The sequence below is a fragment of the Mandrillus leucophaeus genome, unplaced genomic scaffold (genome assembly GCF_000951045.1).
Source record: "Mandrillus leucophaeus isolate KB7577 unplaced genomic scaffold, Mleu.le_1.0 Scaffold728, whole genome shotgun sequence".
Taxonomy (NCBI): domain Eukaryota; kingdom Metazoa; phylum Chordata; class Mammalia; order Primates; family Cercopithecidae; genus Mandrillus; species Mandrillus leucophaeus.
This window is the reverse complement of record NW_012107897.1, coordinates 299,393-319,739: the sequence shown is the minus strand read 5'-3', so window position 1 is coordinate 319,739 and position 20,347 is coordinate 299,393. Positions and strand designations below refer to the sequence as shown.

The following is a 20,347-nucleotide window of genomic DNA, read 5'->3' as shown; positions in this document are numbered from 1 at the left end:
CTCTTCGAGCTGCAAGAGACGGCACCTACTAGATGCCGGGCAATGTTCTAAGCACTCTGCGAAGCTGTAGGCAGGGAAGGAAACTGCTCCCGTGAAAAGGGCTGCCTTCAACTAATCAGGCTCTCACCAGCCTCTGCTGATCCTCACCTCCTACCTGTCAACGGATGGTTCCTCCTACTGATGGATTCCTACAGCCAGTAAAACAGTCTTTCTACAATGCCCCAAAGGCATTTTCTTTCTGTCAAGGAAAACTGCAGATGGCGAGCTCAGCCCCTGCCAGCCCTGACGCCCCACTCCCCGCGTTACACCTCCCGTGGGCCATGCTCTCCTCTGTCCCCTCTACCAACCACCCACCACCTGACCCTCCTCCCCGCCCCTGTCATCTCACCTCGGCCACCCTCTCCAGGAGGGGCTCCAGCCAGTGTTCATTACACTCGCAGTGACTGTCTAAGAAGGTCAGGACCTTGGCTTGGGCAGCATCGGCCCCCCGAACTCGTGAGCGCATCAGGCCTGTGGAGGCAAGGTGGAAAGCACGTCAGGAGAGAGAAGCCACGGGGCCAGCACGCTCCCGCGCCGACCGGCGACGCCTCCCTGCCCGCAGCTCTGCAGCCTGCTTTCTGGGCACGGAGGTTACTGTAAACTTGCTGGATGAGATCAAAACTGCCCCCTGGTCACCAAGACAGATGACTGTCAGAACTTTTAATTTCAATAGTTATATTGGATGACTGGGAGGACAATGTTCCTAGAACTACTGTCTTCTGAGAAAGGCCTTTACATTACTGAAGTCTCCTTTATCAAGTAACCGAAACGTGGAACTTTTAAAACTACATTCCTCTGACACAGCAACAGTTCTCTAACTAACCGGGCTAAGGAAGGTGTCACCCAGAGACTTCCAGTGCTAATGGTGGTGATTTTAGTGGTGATAATATTTGTAACAGTGTTGTGACTATCTCTGTCTTCTAAGACTTATCAGGAGTCAAATAATGTAAGTTGCAAAGTCCTGCTGTCTGCCTTTTACACAAAATTAGTTATACTATTGGAAAATCTCCAATTTATACACTTGTGATCTGTTAATAATGTGCATGTTCATTATGACACAAAATATAAACAGTGTATTTCAAAAATTAGCTGTGGGTGCTGGCCTGTGTCTGTGGTTCTAGCTACTTGGGAGGCTGAGGTGGGAGGATCACTGGAGCCTGGGAAGTGAGCCATGACTGGACCACCGCACTCCAGCCTGGGTGACAGAGTGAGTCCCTGTCTCAAAATAAATTAAAAAATGCAATTAAATAATAGTTTATTTATCCCTGGATGTTGTGGTCATAAATGACTTTTGCTATATATGCTGGGCTTTCTATGTGAAGACGATGCAACTATTCATAATCTGTGAGGACAAGGCTGCTAAGTACTTTTTTCCACAGTCAAAATGGGTTTTCAGTGATTCCTATGTGGCTGCATGCTAGAACAGGGAAAAAGACCAAAGATTTCAAGTTGTGATCACTGCAAAACAACTTCTACTGGGCAAACCTTTGCTCCGAAAACAATTATAAACTCTGAGCAAAATGTAAAAAGCAGCAATTTGAAGGCCAGAAGCAGACAAACTAGACAGGATCCAACCCCTTAAAAAAAGAAAATCACACTGAGCGAGCTCCATGTTTACACGGTGTTTTCCACGAGGATGCTCTCCAATCCACTGCAATGCAGCCTTTATTGGCTTGAGTTGTCAGAGGATAGAGAGTTCAGAGCTTCTGGTATCTGGAAACTGAAGGAGGAGATCCTGGAAAGGAGGTAGGCCCCAAATCTGGCAATAACCTTCTGTTAAATCTTTGGCTGACTCCTGAACCACGCAGGAACAAGCCAACATGAAAAGCAACAGTTAGAAGGCAGAAGAAACTAAGTTTCAGCTGCTATCCACTGCAGAGAAAATGAAGTTTGGAATTTGAGTCCTGCCAAGTATGACATGCTTGGTAAGGACCTCAGTTCTTCCACAGGAACTTCAGAAAGACCACACATAGGAATATAAACTATGTATCATGAATAAGGGACTCATAAAAACAGACTCATGGCTGGGCGTGGTGGCTCACGTCTGTAATCCCAGCACTTTGAGAGGCTGAGGCGGGTGGATCACCTGAGGTCAGGAGTTCAAGACCGGCCTAGCTAACGTGGTGAAACCTGTTTCTATTAAAAACACAAAAAATCAGCCAGGTGTGGTAGCGCACGCCTATAATCCCAGCTACTCGGGAGGCTGAGGCAGCAGAATTGCTTGAACCCAGGAGGCAGACATTGCAGTGAGCCAAGATCGCGCCACTGCACTCTAGCCTGAGCAACAAGAGAGAAACGTTGTCTCAAACAAACAACAAAAAAAAACAAGAAAAAAAACCCACACTCGTCCTAGCAAAGCTAGCAAAGTACAAAAAAAGCCTACAGAAGTTCAGCATCATCATCTGGTAATTTAACTGCCCAGTATAACAAAGATGAATACTCTTTAGAGAAAGATAACATAATTCAGTGTGTCTACAACATATCATCCACAATGTCCATTATAAAATTAAAAAATCACTACACATGAGAAGAAATAGGAAAATGGGGACGACACCAAAGAGAAAAAAAGCCAACAGAAGTTCACCCTGAGATGACCCAGATGTTGGAATTAGCAGGGGAGAATTTAAAAGCAGCTATTATGTTTAATAACTCAAAGGCAACAATTGTAATGAGTGAATGGGTGGGGAATCTGAGCAAAGAAATAGAAACTATAAAAAAGAATCAAATGGGTATTCCAGAACTTAAAAATGAAATTATCTGAAATGAAAAATCTGGTCTTAATATCAAAATGGAGATGGCAGAATGACTAGTGGACTTGAAGATGGAACAACAGAAATAGATCCATCTGGTGGACAGAGAAAAAAATTAAGGGGGAAAAAGTCTAGTGTTCTATGGGACAATTATCAAGTGGTATAACATATGTGCAACTGAGGTTCAAGAATGAGTCAGAAAAAAATACATGAAGAAATAAAAGGCCAGCCATTTCCCAAACTTGGTGGAAAACATCATCTTACATATTCAATTTACATCAGCAAACTTGAAGCAGGATAAATATAAAGAAAACTAAATCTAGGCACATCATAATCAAATTGCTTTAAAAAAAAACTATAGATATAGAGACAACCCGAAAAGCAGCCAGAGAAAATGACCTACAACATACAAGGGAACAGCAGTATGAATTTTTTGAGACGGAGTCTCACCCTGTCACTCAAGCTGGAGTGCAGTGGCACGATCTCGGCTCACTGTAACCTCCACCTCCCAGGTTCAAGCGATTCTTCTGCCTCAGTCTCCCGAGTAGCTGGGACTACAGGCACACGCCACCATGCCTGGCTAACTTTTGTAGTTTTAGTAAAGACAGGTTTCACCATGTTGGCCAGGATGGTCTCAAACTCCTGACCTCGTGATCCGCCCCCCTCGGCCTCCCAAAGTGCTGGGATTACAGACGTGAGCCACCGTGCCCCGCCTGGAGTGAAATCTTTAAAGGGCTGAAAGAAAAATTGTCAACTCAGATTCCACTCTGAGAAAATAGCCTCCAATAACAAAGGAGAAATGAATTCTTCAGATAAAACCTGAGATTGTATTGCCTATGAGAAAAAATTCTAAACAAAATTATTTGGGCTAAATAAAAACTCCAATCTATGGAAAGAAACAGATACTACAAATGGAAAATATGAGGATAAGCTTAACATATCCACATATTCTTCTCCTTATTTAATAGATACTGACTATTTGAAGTAAAAATGTAACACTGTATTGTGGGGTTTAAGACCAATGTAGAAGTAAAACGTGATAACGATAGTACATAGTACATAGGAAAGGAAATGGAAATAGTCAAAATGGATATTGACTCTTAAGCAGATTGTCGTAAGTTAAAACTGTATGTTGTAATTCTCAGAGCAACCGTGCATACATGAAAAGTATTGCTGAAAAGCTATAAGAATAATTCAAATGGAATACCAAAAAAATCAGTGAATCCAAAAGAAGGCAAGAAAGTAGGAACACAGTTACAAAAAGCAAAATGCACATGATACAAATAGAGAACAAACAGCCAAAGAGCAGACCCAAACCCAATCATAGCAATGATTACACCACATGTAAATGAACTACCCTTAATCTGGGTGGGCGCAATCTAATCAGCGCCAGCAGAGCCAGAATGAAAGCAGACAGAAGAACTCAGACAGAGACTGGACTGGCTTGGTCTCCCGGCCCACATCTTTCTTCCATGCTGGATGCTTCCTGCCCTTGAACATTGGACTCCAAGTTCTTTAGCTTTGGGACTACTGGACATTTGACCACAGACTGAAGGCTGCACTGTCAGTTTCCCCACTTTTGAGGTTTCGGACTCGCACTGGCTTCCTTGCTCCTCAGCTGCAGATGGTCTATTGTGGGACTTCACCTCATGATTGTGTGAGTTAATATTCCTAAATAAACTCTCATTTATATATACATCTATCCTATTAGTTCTGTCCTTTTGGGGAATCCTGACTAATACAAAAGCCAAACATTGGTTCTTTTAAAAGATAAACAGTCGATGAACAGCAGACAGATGAAAAAAATAAGAAGATATAAATTGCCAAAATCAATAAAATAGTAATACTACTCCGACAAACAGTAAAAAAAGAGACAATATCATAAGCAACTTTGTGTCAATAAATATAAAAACGCTGGTGAAATACAAAATTTCTTGAAGGACAATCACCAAAACAGACACAAAAAGAAACAGCAGATCTGAATAGGTCTATATCCATTAAAAAGACTGAATTAGTTACTGAAAATCTTTCCATAAAGAAAAGTCCTGGTCCAGATTGGTTAATTTTATTAAACATTTAAAAAAGAAATAATTAAAATATTATACAAGCTCTTTTCGAGAATAAAATAGAAGGGCACACTTTCCATCTTGTTTTAGAAGGCTAGTAAACAGTAATGCCAAAACTGGAAAAATACATTTTAAGAAAATTACAGACCAATGTTTCCCATGAACACAGGTATAAAAATCCGTAACAAAAATACATTAAAAGGATACTGTATCATGACCAACTGTGGCTTATACTAGGAATGCAAAGCTGGTTTAACATCTGAAAATCAACCAATGTATTTCACCATATTAACAGATTAAAAAAGAAATACCACTTGATTATCTCCACAAATGCAGAGAAAAAGGTTTAACTCATTATTAACATGGTTTTTCTCCTACTATTGTCATTAAATAGCTGCAAGACCTTGAGAAAGCCACCTCGCCTCTTTAGGCTTTAGTATTTCCATCTGTAAAATGAAAGTACTAGGCTCTCAACTTCCACTGTACATCGGCATCATTTTAGCAGCTTTTAAAAATGCAGCTGCCCACGTCCCACCCACAGAAATCCAGAAATTTCTATTTAATTGTGAATGAGGACAAGACATGGTCCTAAATTCCCTAGGTGCTTCTAATAAATTGCTAGGTTAAGAAACAATGCACAATAAAATTCACAGAATATTGATCCGAAGACTGCTCTTTCACTACCATAATATTTTAGGCAATTAATTTACTTTGTCATCTAGCAGCATCACTACAAGCACTTTGTGTGTATGCTTAAATAGATGGGCTCTTATACACACACACAGGTACATATATACATGAGTGTGTGTGCAAGTGTGCACTTATTTTCTCATTCAATTGTTACAGACTTCAGCTGTTCCATATAGGCTTCCCATAATCTGGCTTCTCGCAACCCACCTTTCTCATGCCTTCTCCAACATATCAATATGGGTTTAACCCAAATGAACATTCTAGTGGAAAGTTAATACTGAGAAGCATTGTTCTGATTTCTCAGCAGTTTAAAGACAAAGACACTATTAGACAAGGCTAGTAAGTGATTTACAGTGCCAACATTATCTCTCTTTCCTCCTTCCCCACTTCTCCTCCTCTTTTTTTTTTTTTTTTTTAAAGCCTGTGCCAGGTGATGGGGTGGGATGGCAGATACTTTGGGTTTAAATTCATAAAGTTATTTTGAAGGTTGTTTAGGGGGCAGTAAATTGTCCCCTTTTTGGTTTATTCCAGGCTTGGTGGACTGATGTGAGTCTGGCAAACAGAGCTTGTTTAGAAGGCAAGGCTGATCCCACTGTTTATGTATCCTGAATGTCTAGGCTGATAACGCTAGTTGGTTAAAATATGATGCTGTTCTAACAGGCTTAATCACCGTGTTGGCCAGTAAGATTCTTGGTAAGAAAAACTTCACTCCTTGACTCCAGTTGGAGTGTATATATAACGAGAAGAAAGAGTTTTGCACTGATCAAGGAATACAATCACCACTCCTGGCTCAACAGTCAGACTTAAATAGCAAATGTGGCACGGGCTCCAAAGCTCTGAGATTTTCCTATTCTGAAAGATTTCTCCCGACCATAGAGGAGCCTAACAATTCAGTCATCAGGGTATCTAACAGTACTGACACACTGGAAGTTAATTACATTGTGACTGGAGCTTCCTTCCCAGACACTCCAAAGTACTACTTTCCTCCTTTACAGCCTCTCTTCTAACTGCCAATAAAATAGTCTTCATGAGCTCAGCTCCAGCACAGATAAGACTGACAGAAGGTTCCAAGGCTGGCATTTGCAAAATCGCATAAGCATATAATTGCAATACTCTCTCCCCATTTTGGATAGTTCACCTTCAGCAGGCTGTCAAACTTGAATCCCGGTTATTTTATCAGATGCCTGGAGCATGGAGTCACTCAACTTCTTATTGCTAAATCTTTGTTTTTCTTCTAAACTTTTGTACTCAAGGGACTGATAAAACCTCCTAGGTTGTGAAAGAAAGAAGCCAATTTTCTGAATACATAAATAAAAATGTAATTTGATCTTGCTCTAATATACAAATAATTTCAATTAGTCAAGCTTTTAATGTCCTTCCTGTGTTTGCTGGGAGAAGTCTCCCAAGTGGCTCTGGTAGAGGGAGATAGAAAAAAAAGCTAGACAATTAATTGCTCTTTGAGCTAAAGCACTTCTTTATGTTATTACCGGGCTCAGGAAAAGTCAGAATTCAACTGTCTTGGTACTCAATTAAGAAGAATCTTACCTTCTCGTCGATCATTTCTAAGAACTCGCACTTTCTCAATTTTCCCCAAGAGAGCCCCGTCCTCAGCTAGGAAAAGAAAAGAAGCACAGCATTTTGAATCTGGAGTTCATAAAGGGCTTTGCATTCAACCACAGCATTCTCAATCATCTGAGGGCCGATTATCTCCTTGGGCATCACAGAGGCACCTCTTCTTTCTGTGGATCTGATTTCTGGCTTGTTCACACCTCATCAGCACCCCCGCTACACTATAGGAAGACTGGTGCCCAGAGAAGAGCCAGACACAGGGATGAAATCAGTGTCAGTACTCACGATCATTGCTGTAGTCATCCACCAAGATGATTTCTTTTATGAGATGGGGTGGGCTTTTCTTAAGCACACTAAGAAAAGACAAGAAGATAAAGTTTATAAGGTCTTTTACGGGTATAAACTTTTAGCCTGGGGTAGGAAATTCTCATATCTTGGTCCTAACTCTTGGTTGGAGGAGCTACCCATCGCACCCTATGCGGAGTAGTCAGGAGACCCTGTCTGCAGCCCCCACTGACAGCCCTGGCCTGACTGTGCCTGGGACACAGCTAATGTCTTAACACCCCTGACAGGTGCATCTCCTGGCCTCACCTGACCACAGTTCTCAGCAGGGCCGACCTGGCTTCATTGTGAAACGTGATCACCACGCTGGTGGCCGGCAGATCTACCCGCCACTGCTTCCGCTGACACCTGTAGGAAGAGAAAGATGGCCCCCTGAACTACAACCCCCAGAGCTGCCACAGCTTGTTTAGCCCTTGAGAGAACAAGCAGACCGATCAACTGGGATGGACACGCTATGATTAACTTGTTATCTGCAGAAGTTCCTGGCCTGTTCTGAGATGAACTGCCAATGGGACATAAGGAAACAGAAAAACACAACCGGAGTTACGTTCTGAGAGATGAACGATTCCGGCAAAAAGTAACATATTGAGAACATCTTTCTAACACGTTAAAAAAAAGTGTTTTAAAACAGTGAAATCCCATTTCTACTCTCAAGCAGATACACCTCTAGAGATGCGCTTTTCACAAATTGCAGTCGTAATTTCTGAGGGGCAGAACCAACTGTGTGCCACTGCTCTTTTCTTGTTTTCTATATTGCCTACAACAAGCATGTGGTACTCCGGTGATATTTGGAACTTGACTCTCACCATGAACAGCGGACCCACTGGAGGTTTTCCCTGCCCGGGACAGCAGGGATGCATGTCCCTTGTCCTGGAAGGCCATCCCCAAATACCCCAGAGGGCAATGGTGAAGTGAAGATGGGGAGATGGAGTGAGGGTACAGTCAGTGGGACCCTGAGCCTGCTTGAGCTCTCCTTTTCCTGTAAATGGTAGGGAGGAACCCTGGGATCACCTCTGCACAGAAGCTGATTCGGAGGCCAGATCTACAAAGCAGGGGCAGATTTCAACATGGCACCTCTCAAATTTGAGCTCTACAGACAGACACAAGACTAGAAGAACAGTAAGTAGCTCTTTTTTTTTTTTTTTTTTTTGAGGCAGGGTCCAACTCTGTCACCCATCCTAGAGTGCAGTGGCATGTTCATAGCTCCCTGTAGCCTTGAACTCCTGGACTCAAGTGATGCTCCTATGTCAGCCTCCCAAGTAGCTGGGATTACAGGTGTGCCATCACATCCAGCTATTTTTTTGATTTTTTGTAGAGATGGAGGTCTCACTCTGTTGCCCAAGCTGGTCTCGAACTCCTGGCTTCAAGCAATCCTCCCATCTCAGCTTTCTGAAGTGCTAGGATTACTGGCAGGAGTCACGGTGCTCAGCCAGAATAGCTATTTTTAAAAATAGCTGATAGGTGTAGGTGGAAGATGCTAAAGTATCACACACTAGAAATAAGCAGTTGAGGTCTACCAGGCTCAGCAGAACCCATCAGGAGGAACCCTTCAAGGCAGGGTCTACAGACTTGAAGAGCAACCTAGTACAGAGCAATGTTCCCAGAGAATCTTGAGAGAAAAACACATCCGGGCAGGACTGACAGCCCGCGAGGACTTCTGGAAGCACTTAATTTCTGGTTTGACTGCATTCAGAGTTACTAAATTGTAATATCACTGATACCAGCTTGGAAAAGAGGCTTTGGCTTCAGAAAACCAGTTCTTAAATGGTGATGTTGATGCCCTGTGGTCATGAGGATGAACAGTCTTGCCTGTGAGGTGGCAAAAGGGGCCTGTTCGTCTGTCCCATGCTGAGGTTCCCTCCCTGCTGGCATTTATTATTTGCACAATGTTCCTGCAACTCTAGCAGTTAAACACACTGCCACCGGAATTGAAGAAGCACAAAATCTTTGTTGAGGCTCAGAAAATGATACCCCAAATTACATTGCTTTGGCATGCTGAGTGCTTTGAATCAAGCAGATTCAGAGACCTCAGAAATGAGCCTCAGAACCAAAGTCTCTCTCTCATCTTCTCCTCCCCACCCCCTCCAACTTCCCTTGTCTCAAGTTCTCTTATCTGCCTGAGGGAAGTTCATCCAGAAGACTTGCATTTGTCTTGGACCCCTCTCTGGAATCTACATTAACCAGAGATTAACTCATATAGCAGAAGAAACTAAAAGCCCACACCAAGATCCCACTCCTGGAGACACTTTTCACTTATTCTTTCAATTATTCTTCTAAAGGCTGTCACCTGATTTACCTGCATGATAAAATAACCTCTGTTCTCAGTGGAGTTCTGCCCCTCACCTTCCCGTAACTTGTCGCCACCTCCCCGACACCCTGGAGGAAATTTGTTCCAGGCTATTGTCTGCATTTCCATACTAATCATCTCCCCTAAACATCATTTACTCTTCTAAAATTGCCTACATCCCTCACTTGCCTCTCCCCTATGAAGAGAGTATTTAAGCTTCAACCATCTGGCCCTTCTTTTGGAGTCTCATATTTTGTGTGACTCCTGTGCACATTTGCACATTAATAACAAATTTATTAATCTATTGTCAGTTTATTTCAGCTGACATAAAGATTCAAACTTTCACAGGGGGAGGGACACAATCCCTTCACTCTTATGACTTCCATGGGACCAACACATTTTTAAAAAATTACGTAGGGTTTTTTTTTTTGAAATGGAGTCTTGCTCCTGTCATCCAGGCTGGAATGCAGTGGCATGATCTCGGCTCACCGCAACCTCCACCTACTGGGTTCAACCAATTCTCCTGCCTCAGCCTCCCGAGTAGCTGGGGCTATAGGCGCCTGCTACCATGCCTCGCTAATTTTTGTATTTTTAGTAGAGACGGGGTTTCTCCATGTTGATCAGGCTGGTCTTGAACTCCTGACCTCATGATCTGCCCGCCTCGGCTTCCCAAAGGGTTGAGATTACAGGCATGAGCCACCACGCCTGGCCCTAATATAATCCCACTGTAGCTCTTAATATTGTTTACCACAACCATGAATTATCTGCTCCCAAAATTAGAGATAATATGTATCTAAGATGGGAAATCAGTGGACAAAGGAGATAGATTAAAAATATATACATATTTGGAACTCAGCCATCGCTAAAAACATTTAAGGAGTTAAGAACTGAAGTGGATGGTCTAGCAGCTGCCAAACATTGACCAGTAATTCCACAGGAATGGCCGCAGCTTCAGAGAAAGTGTTCAACAGACACTCGTTTTCCCTCGTGACTACTTCAGAAAAGCGAATTTTGAAAAGAAACATGAAAAGCAGTGCAATTAAAAAGCAATTAGGTCGGAATCACAAAATGAGCTTCTTTTGTTTATTATAGTTACTATTTTAATTAACCATGAGGAATTGCACAATATACTAGTTGTTTGGGGGGAAACTCTTCACTGTTGTTTGGGGGAAAAATACAGTCAGGAATTAATATTGAACCTCATTAGAGTTCCTGACAGCTAAGTCTTTCCTGACAAGTAGACTGATAGGCTGGTTTTTCTTTTTTCCAATTTTAAGAATTAGCAGATTGTTAGATTAAGGAAGTGACAATCTGCAAGACTTAAACTGTAAACAAATTAAACCAAAGAATGTCATTCCCAAGAACCCAATCTGTAATGCTAATGAAATAAGGACTCTGCGCTAGGAGGCAGCTATCCTCTGCAATTAGGTCCCACTTAACACAGCGGGAACTGCTGAGCCGAGCAGACCTAGGTTGAATGACTTACTCAACATGGGCTTATGCAGCCATAGGAGAATTTAAAAAGAGACATAAGGCAGCATTTTTTCATGCTAAATCGTAGTAAACGGAACCGATCCAATCACGTCCTATTCTCTCATTTTCCTTTTCTCTGCAGGAAGCCTCATCTTCCAGGAGGGTTTGGAAGTCTCACGGAGCTCTGGAAACGTTTTTTAGAACACGCATAGCTGCTGCCTTCATATCATTTTATTAAAATTCATCTACATATTCATAAGGCATCCATTTTTGCTAGGAACTGGCATTCGGGAAACTTAAGAGGGATCCGATTTTTAAGGCAAAGAAAGATAAAAAGTAAAAACTAAGAAATATTTTACATCCCAGAGTTAGAGCGAGTGTGTGTATGTATATGAATTTAGATAATAAATCCTCACGTTGAGCCAAGAAGGTGGGGTCGGCTTGAAGAATGTCTTTAAAAAGAAAGAGAATAAATTTTGTATTTAAAGAGCCATATCCCTGCCAACCAGTCTTCACTACTCCAGAGCCAGTGAAAGAACACCCAATATAGTAACTCAACAGGGGAGCCGGCTGCCAGGGGCACGTTCATACTTGAGCTTTCTCTGGGAATTGAGTAGAAACGGTAGTTTATTTGAAGTCAGAGGCAGGAAGAGTGTACAGTAAGGTTTGTTCTACCAGACAACACAGGCTAGAAGCTGTGACTCTGAGAAGAGTGGGCGGGGTTTCAGGCTGACTTTGTGGGCTCAAGTTCACTTGAGTGTCCAAGGCTCTGGTGCTAATGTGATCATTCTGCAAACTTCCTGCTCAGTAAAATGGAGGCTTTAAAAACTGGACATATAAAGATTTAAGAATCCTTTATTTAGCTTTAAATTTCTCTGACATCAGATGGCTTTCAGTACCTGAACTCTTGGTTAGCTGGAAATGGAAAAAACTGGTGAATCTAAACAACCACATTGTTTAGCGAGTCTCTCAGGGTGGAAGAATGAATCTGTCTTTGCGGTAGATGTTATAGCTGGGCTTGATCAAGATATCGATGAAATAACCAAATGCAAGCTCTTTGGACTGGGAAGCTCCAGCTTCTGTCCAGTATCACAGAAGGCTGTTTCACGGTGTGGGGAGGAATAAAGAAACAGGTTTCCTACTCTACCCGGGGAAGGCCATGCCCCACTCTCACCCCAGGTCACCTCGTGTTTTTGCAAAGGGCCCTTGGTAACCTTGGTTACTGTGTGATGTGTGACAACTAACATCACTCCTCATCTGTGAAAATGGCCCTTACAATCTTGCCTGATTATTGGGAACACCAAATAAAAACGTGTGAAAAAGGACTCTGAAAACTGTCAAGGTCACTTTAATGAATGGAGGGTTATAATTCACATTTGGCAGCTGTGCGTCAATGGTGACTGGGAGGTCAGAGTGGAGCTTTCTCTAGTAACTTGGAGAGGCAGCCGACGAGACAGGCTCTGAGACACCTTTCAAGTCCACAGGCAGCAGCGGCTCTGAGTAGAGAATACACTGTCAGTTAAAGGGTGAAGGGTTCCTAGGCCTGCAAGAAGGGCTCAGTAGATGGAAAGGTGGGAGAAGATGGAGAAACATATTTAAATAAACTCTCTTTAAGAAAGAGTTCAAGAACCTCTACAAGGCCCAGAGAGGGGATGTGGCCAACAGTAAGACCACACTTCTTATGAGATAGCCACGAAGACCCAACAGAGGGTCACGGGAAAGAAAAATTCCTAGATGAATACGCACCATCTCCCTGAATTGCCCTTGTAATTCAGATTTTGTAAGGAAAATACTACACAACTTAACTGATTATTAAGTAAGCATTAGTTTATGCCTATACAAAGACAGGATTCTGTCATGGAAGAGATAGGGAATAGATACTTTCAAAAATAAAAAAGGAAAGTTATAAACAATGCCAAGCCTCCGCAGGCACTTTCTGGGTATCCCGTGCTAAGGGGTGTGCTCAGTCCCTCCCTGAAGCCGGCAGGCACTTCCAGTGAAGCCCCTCTAAGGGAGTTGTGTGTTCTGATTGGGACTGGAGTCCCATGTAGGAGCCAATCTGCTGGCAATGGGACTGTGAAATGCTGGTCTCCACAGCAGCTACATCTAACTGCATGTCTTTGAGCAAGTAGTTGTGCTGTGGCTCAGGTTCCTGTGGAGAAACTCCAGGGCAAACAACGCGAGGATCATGCAAGGTCACGGTATTTCCAAGGTCCTGATTGCTGTGATATGTATTTACAAATTATCATATTGGCATTCTAGATACATTCAATTTGTAAACTGAGTTTGAATCTGCCCCTGAGAGACAAATCTAGTTTTGATTTGCTGGCAAAAAACTAAGAAAAAAAAAAGTTTCTGGGTTTGCAAAGCTGAGGGGCAAGTCTTAGACTGCAACAAATTCACCAAGGCAATAAGCCTCTGGTGGCCTCTTGGCAGTAACAGACATCACTGTGTGTTTATGTGTGTAAAATATTTCATGCATGAAATTCAGAGATATTATAGAAGCATCCATGTACCACTCTGCTTGCCAAGTCTTAATATCTTGCAATACTGGCCTTTGATTTTAAAAATTTTAAATAAAATGACACATGACAGGATGACAGGTAATAATTACAGCCCTTACCTCAATCCTCATCTTCCCCAGGGGCAATCACCATCTTGAATTTGGTGCTTCATTGTTACTACGTGTATTTTAAATAAACTACCCATGTACATATTCATAAATTATATCGAGCATTTTTCTGCATCTATTCGAAGTTTGCAGAGATGGCACTGTGCTGTGACTTGCTGTTTTCACCTTTTGGGAGGTGCACTTGTTCTGACATAAACAACTCTACTTCATTCACCCCCACTGCTGTACTGCTTTCCACAGGAGGAAGGAACACACCACACATCATCCCTTTTCTGCTGATTATCTATTCTATCCGTTAGAAACAGCGCTGCAGTGGACACCGTCTTTTTAGATAGCAGAGAAACTTTCTCTGCATTATTTACCCACAAGTAGGACTACTTGTCACACATTATGAACCTCTTCAACTTTACTTGACATAGCCAACTTAATCTCAAGGGGCTGGACCTAGTGTCACTCCTGCCCAGACCCGCATGAGATCATACTGCTCTGTATTCTCACCATCCCTAGGTATCACCATGTTTTAAAATTTCGCCAACCAGATTGGTATGAAGTAGGCATCATTCTAACTTTCATGTACTTGATAACTAGAGAGGCCACATATCATCTTATATGCCTAGGAAGCTGACTAGATTGTTTCTGCTGTTAATTGTCTACTCACGTTCTCTGTCCACTTTTTGACTAGGTTTTACCTACTATTTGGCTATAGGAATTTATGCGCTCTGGACATTATCCTTTGTCAGCCAGATGCATTGCAAAAATCTCTGTGGCAGATGCTTTAATTTTGTTTATAATGCTTTTTGTCAAAATACTTTTTAAGAGTTTTCAAACTGTTGATGCTGGGGTAACAATGTTCAGGAAAAGCTTTCTTAACCAAAGGTCATTAATATATTGTTGTAAATTTTCCTTCAAATGTTTAAACTTCTACAAATGCTTTTAACAGGTTATAACAGGTTATATATCCTTCATAAACATTGAAGGATTATGTATATCCATGTATATCGTGGAGAAAATTACAAAACATAACTGGAGGACATTTAAAAGTGCCCAGTATTACAGAAATATTAGTTTTCTTCAAATTAATCCATAAATTCAGTGAAGCATCATGCAGGGTTTTTTCATGGAGCTTGAAGAGCTTATTCTTAAATTCATCAGGAAAAGCAAATGGTCACAACTATCCACTGGAGTCTTGAAGAACAACACATAGCAGGACAACATGCCCGAGGAGCTGTGAAGCGTTACTGCAGAGCCACGGTGATTAAGGCAGCGTGGTACAGGTGCAGGGTTACACACACAGATGACCAGAACGGAAACGGATGTAGACAGGTTCTATGCTATCCTTCATATATAGAGGAAGGAGATCTATAATCTCCTTTTTTTTCTGTGTAGATAATCCATTGCCCCAGCGTGATTTACTAGTTCATTATTTCATCACTGATTAGTAATGCCACTGCTGTCACGCCAAATATTTATGTCTACATCCGTTTCTGTTCGGGTCATCTATGTGTGTAACCCTGTACCCGTACCACGCTGCCTTAATGATGTGGCTCAGCAGTAACTCTTCATGGCCCCTACTAGGCAACGTTCTTCAAGATGCCAGTGGATATTTGTGACCATGTGCTTTTCCTGATGAATTTAAGAATCAGCTCTTCAAGTTCCATGAAAAAACCCTGCATGACATTGCACTGAATTTACGGATTAATTTGAATAAATTAGTATTTCTATAATACTGGACATTTTAAAATACCCTTCAGTTATGTTTTATAATTTTCTCCATGAAAGTCTTGCACATCTTTGGTTGCATTTATTCCTCCGTATCTAACAGTTCTGCTTGCTACAGTGAAAGGAGTCTCTTTTCCTATTACATTTTTGAATTGGCCATTACTGATACCTGTTTTTGTATGTGGACTCTGTATTCAACACCTCACTGTGCTCTATTTGTTCTGATAGTCGGTTTGCAGGTTCTCTTAGATTTTCCACAAATCAATACATCTACATTTTGTCCCCGTCTTTCCATTACTCACACATCTTGTGATTCTTAAGATGGCAGTGATTATGGCCTGCAACACAATATACAATTTTTAAAAGTGGTAAAAAACAACCTTGCCTTGATCCTATCTTTAAATTGAACACAAGTAGATTTTTATCATTCAGCTTTGTGTCTGCCACAGATGTTTTACAGATGCCTTTCATCAGGTGAAGGAAACTCCCTCACGAGTGCTGAATCTCACTGTTTTCCCTCCCGCATCCATTAATGTGACCTACAGCTATTCTCCTTCAATTTACTGAGAAGATAGATTACATTATTTTCTGATAGTCAAACATTTTTACATTCCTAAAATAAACTCTTCTTGGATATGGATATATATGTGTGTGTGTGTATATAAAGCTGTATCAGATTTGCTAGTATTTGGTTTAGGATTTTCTGAGTCTATAACCATAAATTGAACAATTTGCTGTTCTTATACTTTCTCTTTCTGGTTTCATAGCTAGGTACTACTGAAGGAAATAGGGTAGCTTTCCTCCTTTTCTGTTCTCTAAAACAGTCTGGGTTTTATGCAAACACATTTGAGCTTTGTGAATTTTTGAGAAAGCAAATATTTTTATTGCTGAAAATTTCTTTTGATGGTATGGTTTGCACTTATTCATATTTTTTATTAAGAGATTTTGGTAACTTAAATTTCCCTAGAAAATTATCAATTTCATGTAAGTTTCAAATTTATTTGCATAAAAGTATACTTCTAATTTTCTTATGATCTTAGTTATATCTGCTTTTTTATACCTAATATTAATGTTTCTTCTCTATTTTTGTTAATCAGCATTTTTAGAGATTTATATTTTTTAAAGATGAAGCTTTATATAGTACTCTCCAATGGATTTTTTAGTTCATTAATTTTTTCTTTTACCTTCCTTATTTCCTTCCTTCTGCTTTCTTTAGGTTTACACCCTGCAGTTTTTCCCACCTTCTTCAGTCACAGAGTGGATCTGAGCTACTCTACATAAGGAAAAATGGTTAAAAATCCAAGCAAATTCTACAGCTGAATAAACACAGGTAGTTTTCTCAACCATTAGATGGGTGAGTGAAATGGGGAGGGGGAGAAATGTCCACGGGTGTGATGACTGGCTCTCCTAACTTACTTTGGGAGGAGAGTGGCGAGGCCCCTGCCTTTGAGCCAGGCCAAGGCACCTGCCTCCACATGTGTTCGGAAAGATGGAGCAGCCCAGGGAGTCCTGCAGCCACTTGGAGCTTTATTTCTCCAGCCAACACAGCACCTGAAAGTCTGAGAGTCTCCATGTGCACCCATCAGCCAGGCGAGATGAGCCAAGAGAGCCTGTGGGGGCATTAAATTAGCCAGCGGGGCCAGAAGTTTTAAAAATCAAAGGAACATATTAAAATAGATTCTGTTGCTTGTCAGCCCATCTCCCCGTTCATATACAGACACTCGGTGGGAAGGGGAAGGTGTTAGCACCTCAGGATGCTGGGATGAAGGCTCGGGACACAGCTGGTGATGCAATGGAGGCGGTGAATGCCTTCTTTTTCCTTGCCCTTGTCCATAGAAAATGCTTACGTGATTCCCATTTCAAGGGAAAGAAAAGGGCAGGCAGGTCTGTTGTTTCGGTGACTGTCCTGGCAGCCTGATGCAGCTGCCCATGGACACAGAATGTCCATATATGCCTCTGCTGTGAAGCTGGGGCTCCAGCCAGGCCGGAGGCAACTGCAGGCTGGGCACGTGCTCCTCATTCAGGACGTGATTTGCTTCTGCGGTAAGGGCAGCTGCTTTAAGACCACAGATTTCTGATTATCACAAAGCTCTGACGGTTTAGTGAGCATAACACTCATTCATGGAGATTATGACAACAAACACGCCTAGGCTCTGCCTGCCTCTCCCAGCCCATTCTGAGTAAGTAGGTCTAGGTGAAACCTGGGAATCTGAATTTGAAAAGGCCCCTGAAGACAAGGCTTATACAGGTTGCTCTTAGAACTCATTTTAAGAAACACACAGAAGAGTGAGAGGTATTATTAGTGCAACGGTTCTCTAATATGGAGCCATAATTACACTCATCTGGAGAGCTTTGGAATTGGACCTGGAACTCTGGTATTTGACCATATAGAACAGAAAAACTCTGCCTCCTCCAGATTTTGGTTTCCCATTCCCCCTCCCTACCACAATCTGACCCCCAGTGGTCATCATGCATGACGTGGCGCAGCCCACGCTGTGTTCCTCAAAGTCTACCAAGACTATGAAGCCTGACACAGACAGAGTCAAGACTAAGCCACTGGGAATAAGGCCTCAACATGACTAGGCTGAAAATAAGATCTAGCCCAAGCCGGAGTCTGGGTCCATCACAAGGCAGAAGAGGCACTGGAAACAGGCCCTCCTCTGCCCAGCCCCAAACTGGGCTGGGGATGAATCTCTCAACCTCAGGGCACTTCCACTAGGGCCCATCCCAAACAAGATGCTCAGCTTCACACTTTCAAGATGTGTTGCTATGGAGTCTATAGAAAATCTAGGCAGGCTACTGGATAGAATGTAAACTAGAAATGGAAGCCAAAAAAAGGAAAATGGAAAAAAGTTCACTAGCTGTTGTATAATGTTCATTTAATTAAAACATACTCTTAATAATCCTCCGAACAGTGATAATGGCGTAATATTCCACCAAATCCACTAATTTCTGATTAGTTCTAATAGCTACTGAGTTTATTCTATACAGATCTTTCAAAACTAAACAGAACCAAATCCTAACACATTTAAAAACCTCTGCAGGACCCCTGTGAAATCAAGCTTCTTAAAAATCTGGTAGGCAGGAGATTTGAATAAGCTCCATTAATCACCTTAGGTTTGTCTCACTTTGAAATTATTAGTCTAAAATAGCTTTCTTGCATACTGCAGGCTATTGCATTCTGCAACACATAGGAGTCGGAAGCATATTCTAAAACAAAATGTTTATCCTCCCCGTGACACAGGAAACTCAAGCCTATCACATTTACTGTATTCCCTTTGAAGTCCTCTAATCCCATTGAAAAGCCAAGGGGTTCCAGAGGCAAAAAACGTGCACACACACTCGGGCCAAGCGGAGAATCCAAACACACACTTTTCGCTCACCAAACACTCCACGCTTCGGCACCGACCGCAGAAAATGCTGCCCAGAATAGGTGAGTATTCTCCACCAGAAGAGGAAAAACATTAGGTTTCCCCTTGAAGCTTTCAGCAAGCCATCGTTTGATGGAATAAAAATGTTTTTCTTCATTCAAAGAGCGCCATTTGTCCTTTATTACCTCCAGTTTTACCGACACGAAATTTTAGCTGAAAACTTTTCAAGAGTCAAGAGCTATTGAAAGATGAGAAAATAACAGCCCTGGATGAAGCCATCTGAGCTCTCCCATCACGCCCTCCGATGGCTGCACTTCAGCTGCTCGGTCCCACTCACCATTTAAGGCTGGAGTCATTTCAGAGAGACCAAATTATTATTGTCCTTTAAACTTTCATTCCTCCTGATGCCAGGGGACAAGCTGCCTTCTCTGGATGGAGGCTCATGCCGCTCATCAGACAATGTGAGCACTGTAGATTCCATTTCTTCCCTCTTGCTAGTCCCCTGGGACAAGTGGCACCCCCCCTCCCCCCCACTCCTGCTAGAGTAACTGCAGTAACTCCCTCTGCCTCCTGGTGCCCACCATCGTCCTCTTGGATATGTGAGCTCCGATTCCAAGCTGTCTGAGGGTTTAGTTTTTACTTCCATTGCTCCATGAAGAGATGTGCTTTTACTTTTATCTGCTCCTGCCTGTCTCAAAGTGGTGAATCCTTTAGAGCACTTTTCTTAGGGGTTATTCAGGCAGTTGCTTTTCTTTACTACCCTACTCTTGCAGTTCTCCCCCATAAAACCTGGGCCAAATAATGGAGTCTGTGTGACCACTGAGCAGTTCCGATTGTCCCAAGTGGGCAGGAGAAAAGCTTAAGTTCCGTGGAGGGTGATGTTTTAGGGCACCACTCTTTTTCAGATACACTGAATTGCTCTGTTTTGGTCTGTGGTTAAAAAGACCAACTTTTCAGTTGGGCGCGGTGGCTCACGCCTGTAATCCCAGCACTTTGGGAGGCCGAGGCGGATAACCTGAGGTCAGGAGTTCGAGACCAGCCTGACCAACATGGAGAAACCCCGTCTCTACTAAAAACACAAAAAATTGGCCAGGTGTGGTGGTGCATGCCTGTAATCTCAGCTACTCAGGAGGCTGAGGCAGGAGAATTGCTTGAACCAGAGAGGTGGAGGTTGTGGTGAGCCGAGATCGTGTCATTGCACTCCAGCCTGGGCCACAAGAGCGAAACTCCGCCTCAAAAAACCAACTTTTCACTTAACTCTACCATTACCAGTAATCAAAAGCTGCATCGGATTCTATTCTTTCCAAAGATGAAAGGCAAACAGGTCATCTAGTCATGGATAAGAGTAAGCATGTCAGTTTGAAGTAAAAGAGTCACTATTTTAACCCTCCCTTGGCCCTGGCCTATTG

At 42.3% G+C, this 20,347-nt stretch overlaps 1 protein-coding gene across 1 annotated transcript in view; it reads right to left on the bottom strand.

The window, feature by feature from the left end:
- GALNT2 (polypeptide N-acetylgalactosaminyltransferase 2) overlaps nt 1-20,347 on the bottom strand; it is a 106,818-nt gene that overhangs the window by 39,662 nt on the left and 46,809 nt on the right. Inside the window, exons 3-6 of the mRNA XM_011965479.1 lie at nt 7,706-7,804; nt 7,400-7,467; nt 7,091-7,156; nt 389-510 (exon numbers count right to left, since the gene is read on the bottom strand). Of these exons, the coding sequence (XP_011820869.1) occupies nt 389-510; nt 7,091-7,156; nt 7,400-7,467; nt 7,706-7,804 (355 nt within the window). The remainder of the gene's footprint in view (nt 1-388; nt 511-7,090; nt 7,157-7,399; nt 7,468-7,705; nt 7,805-20,347) is intronic.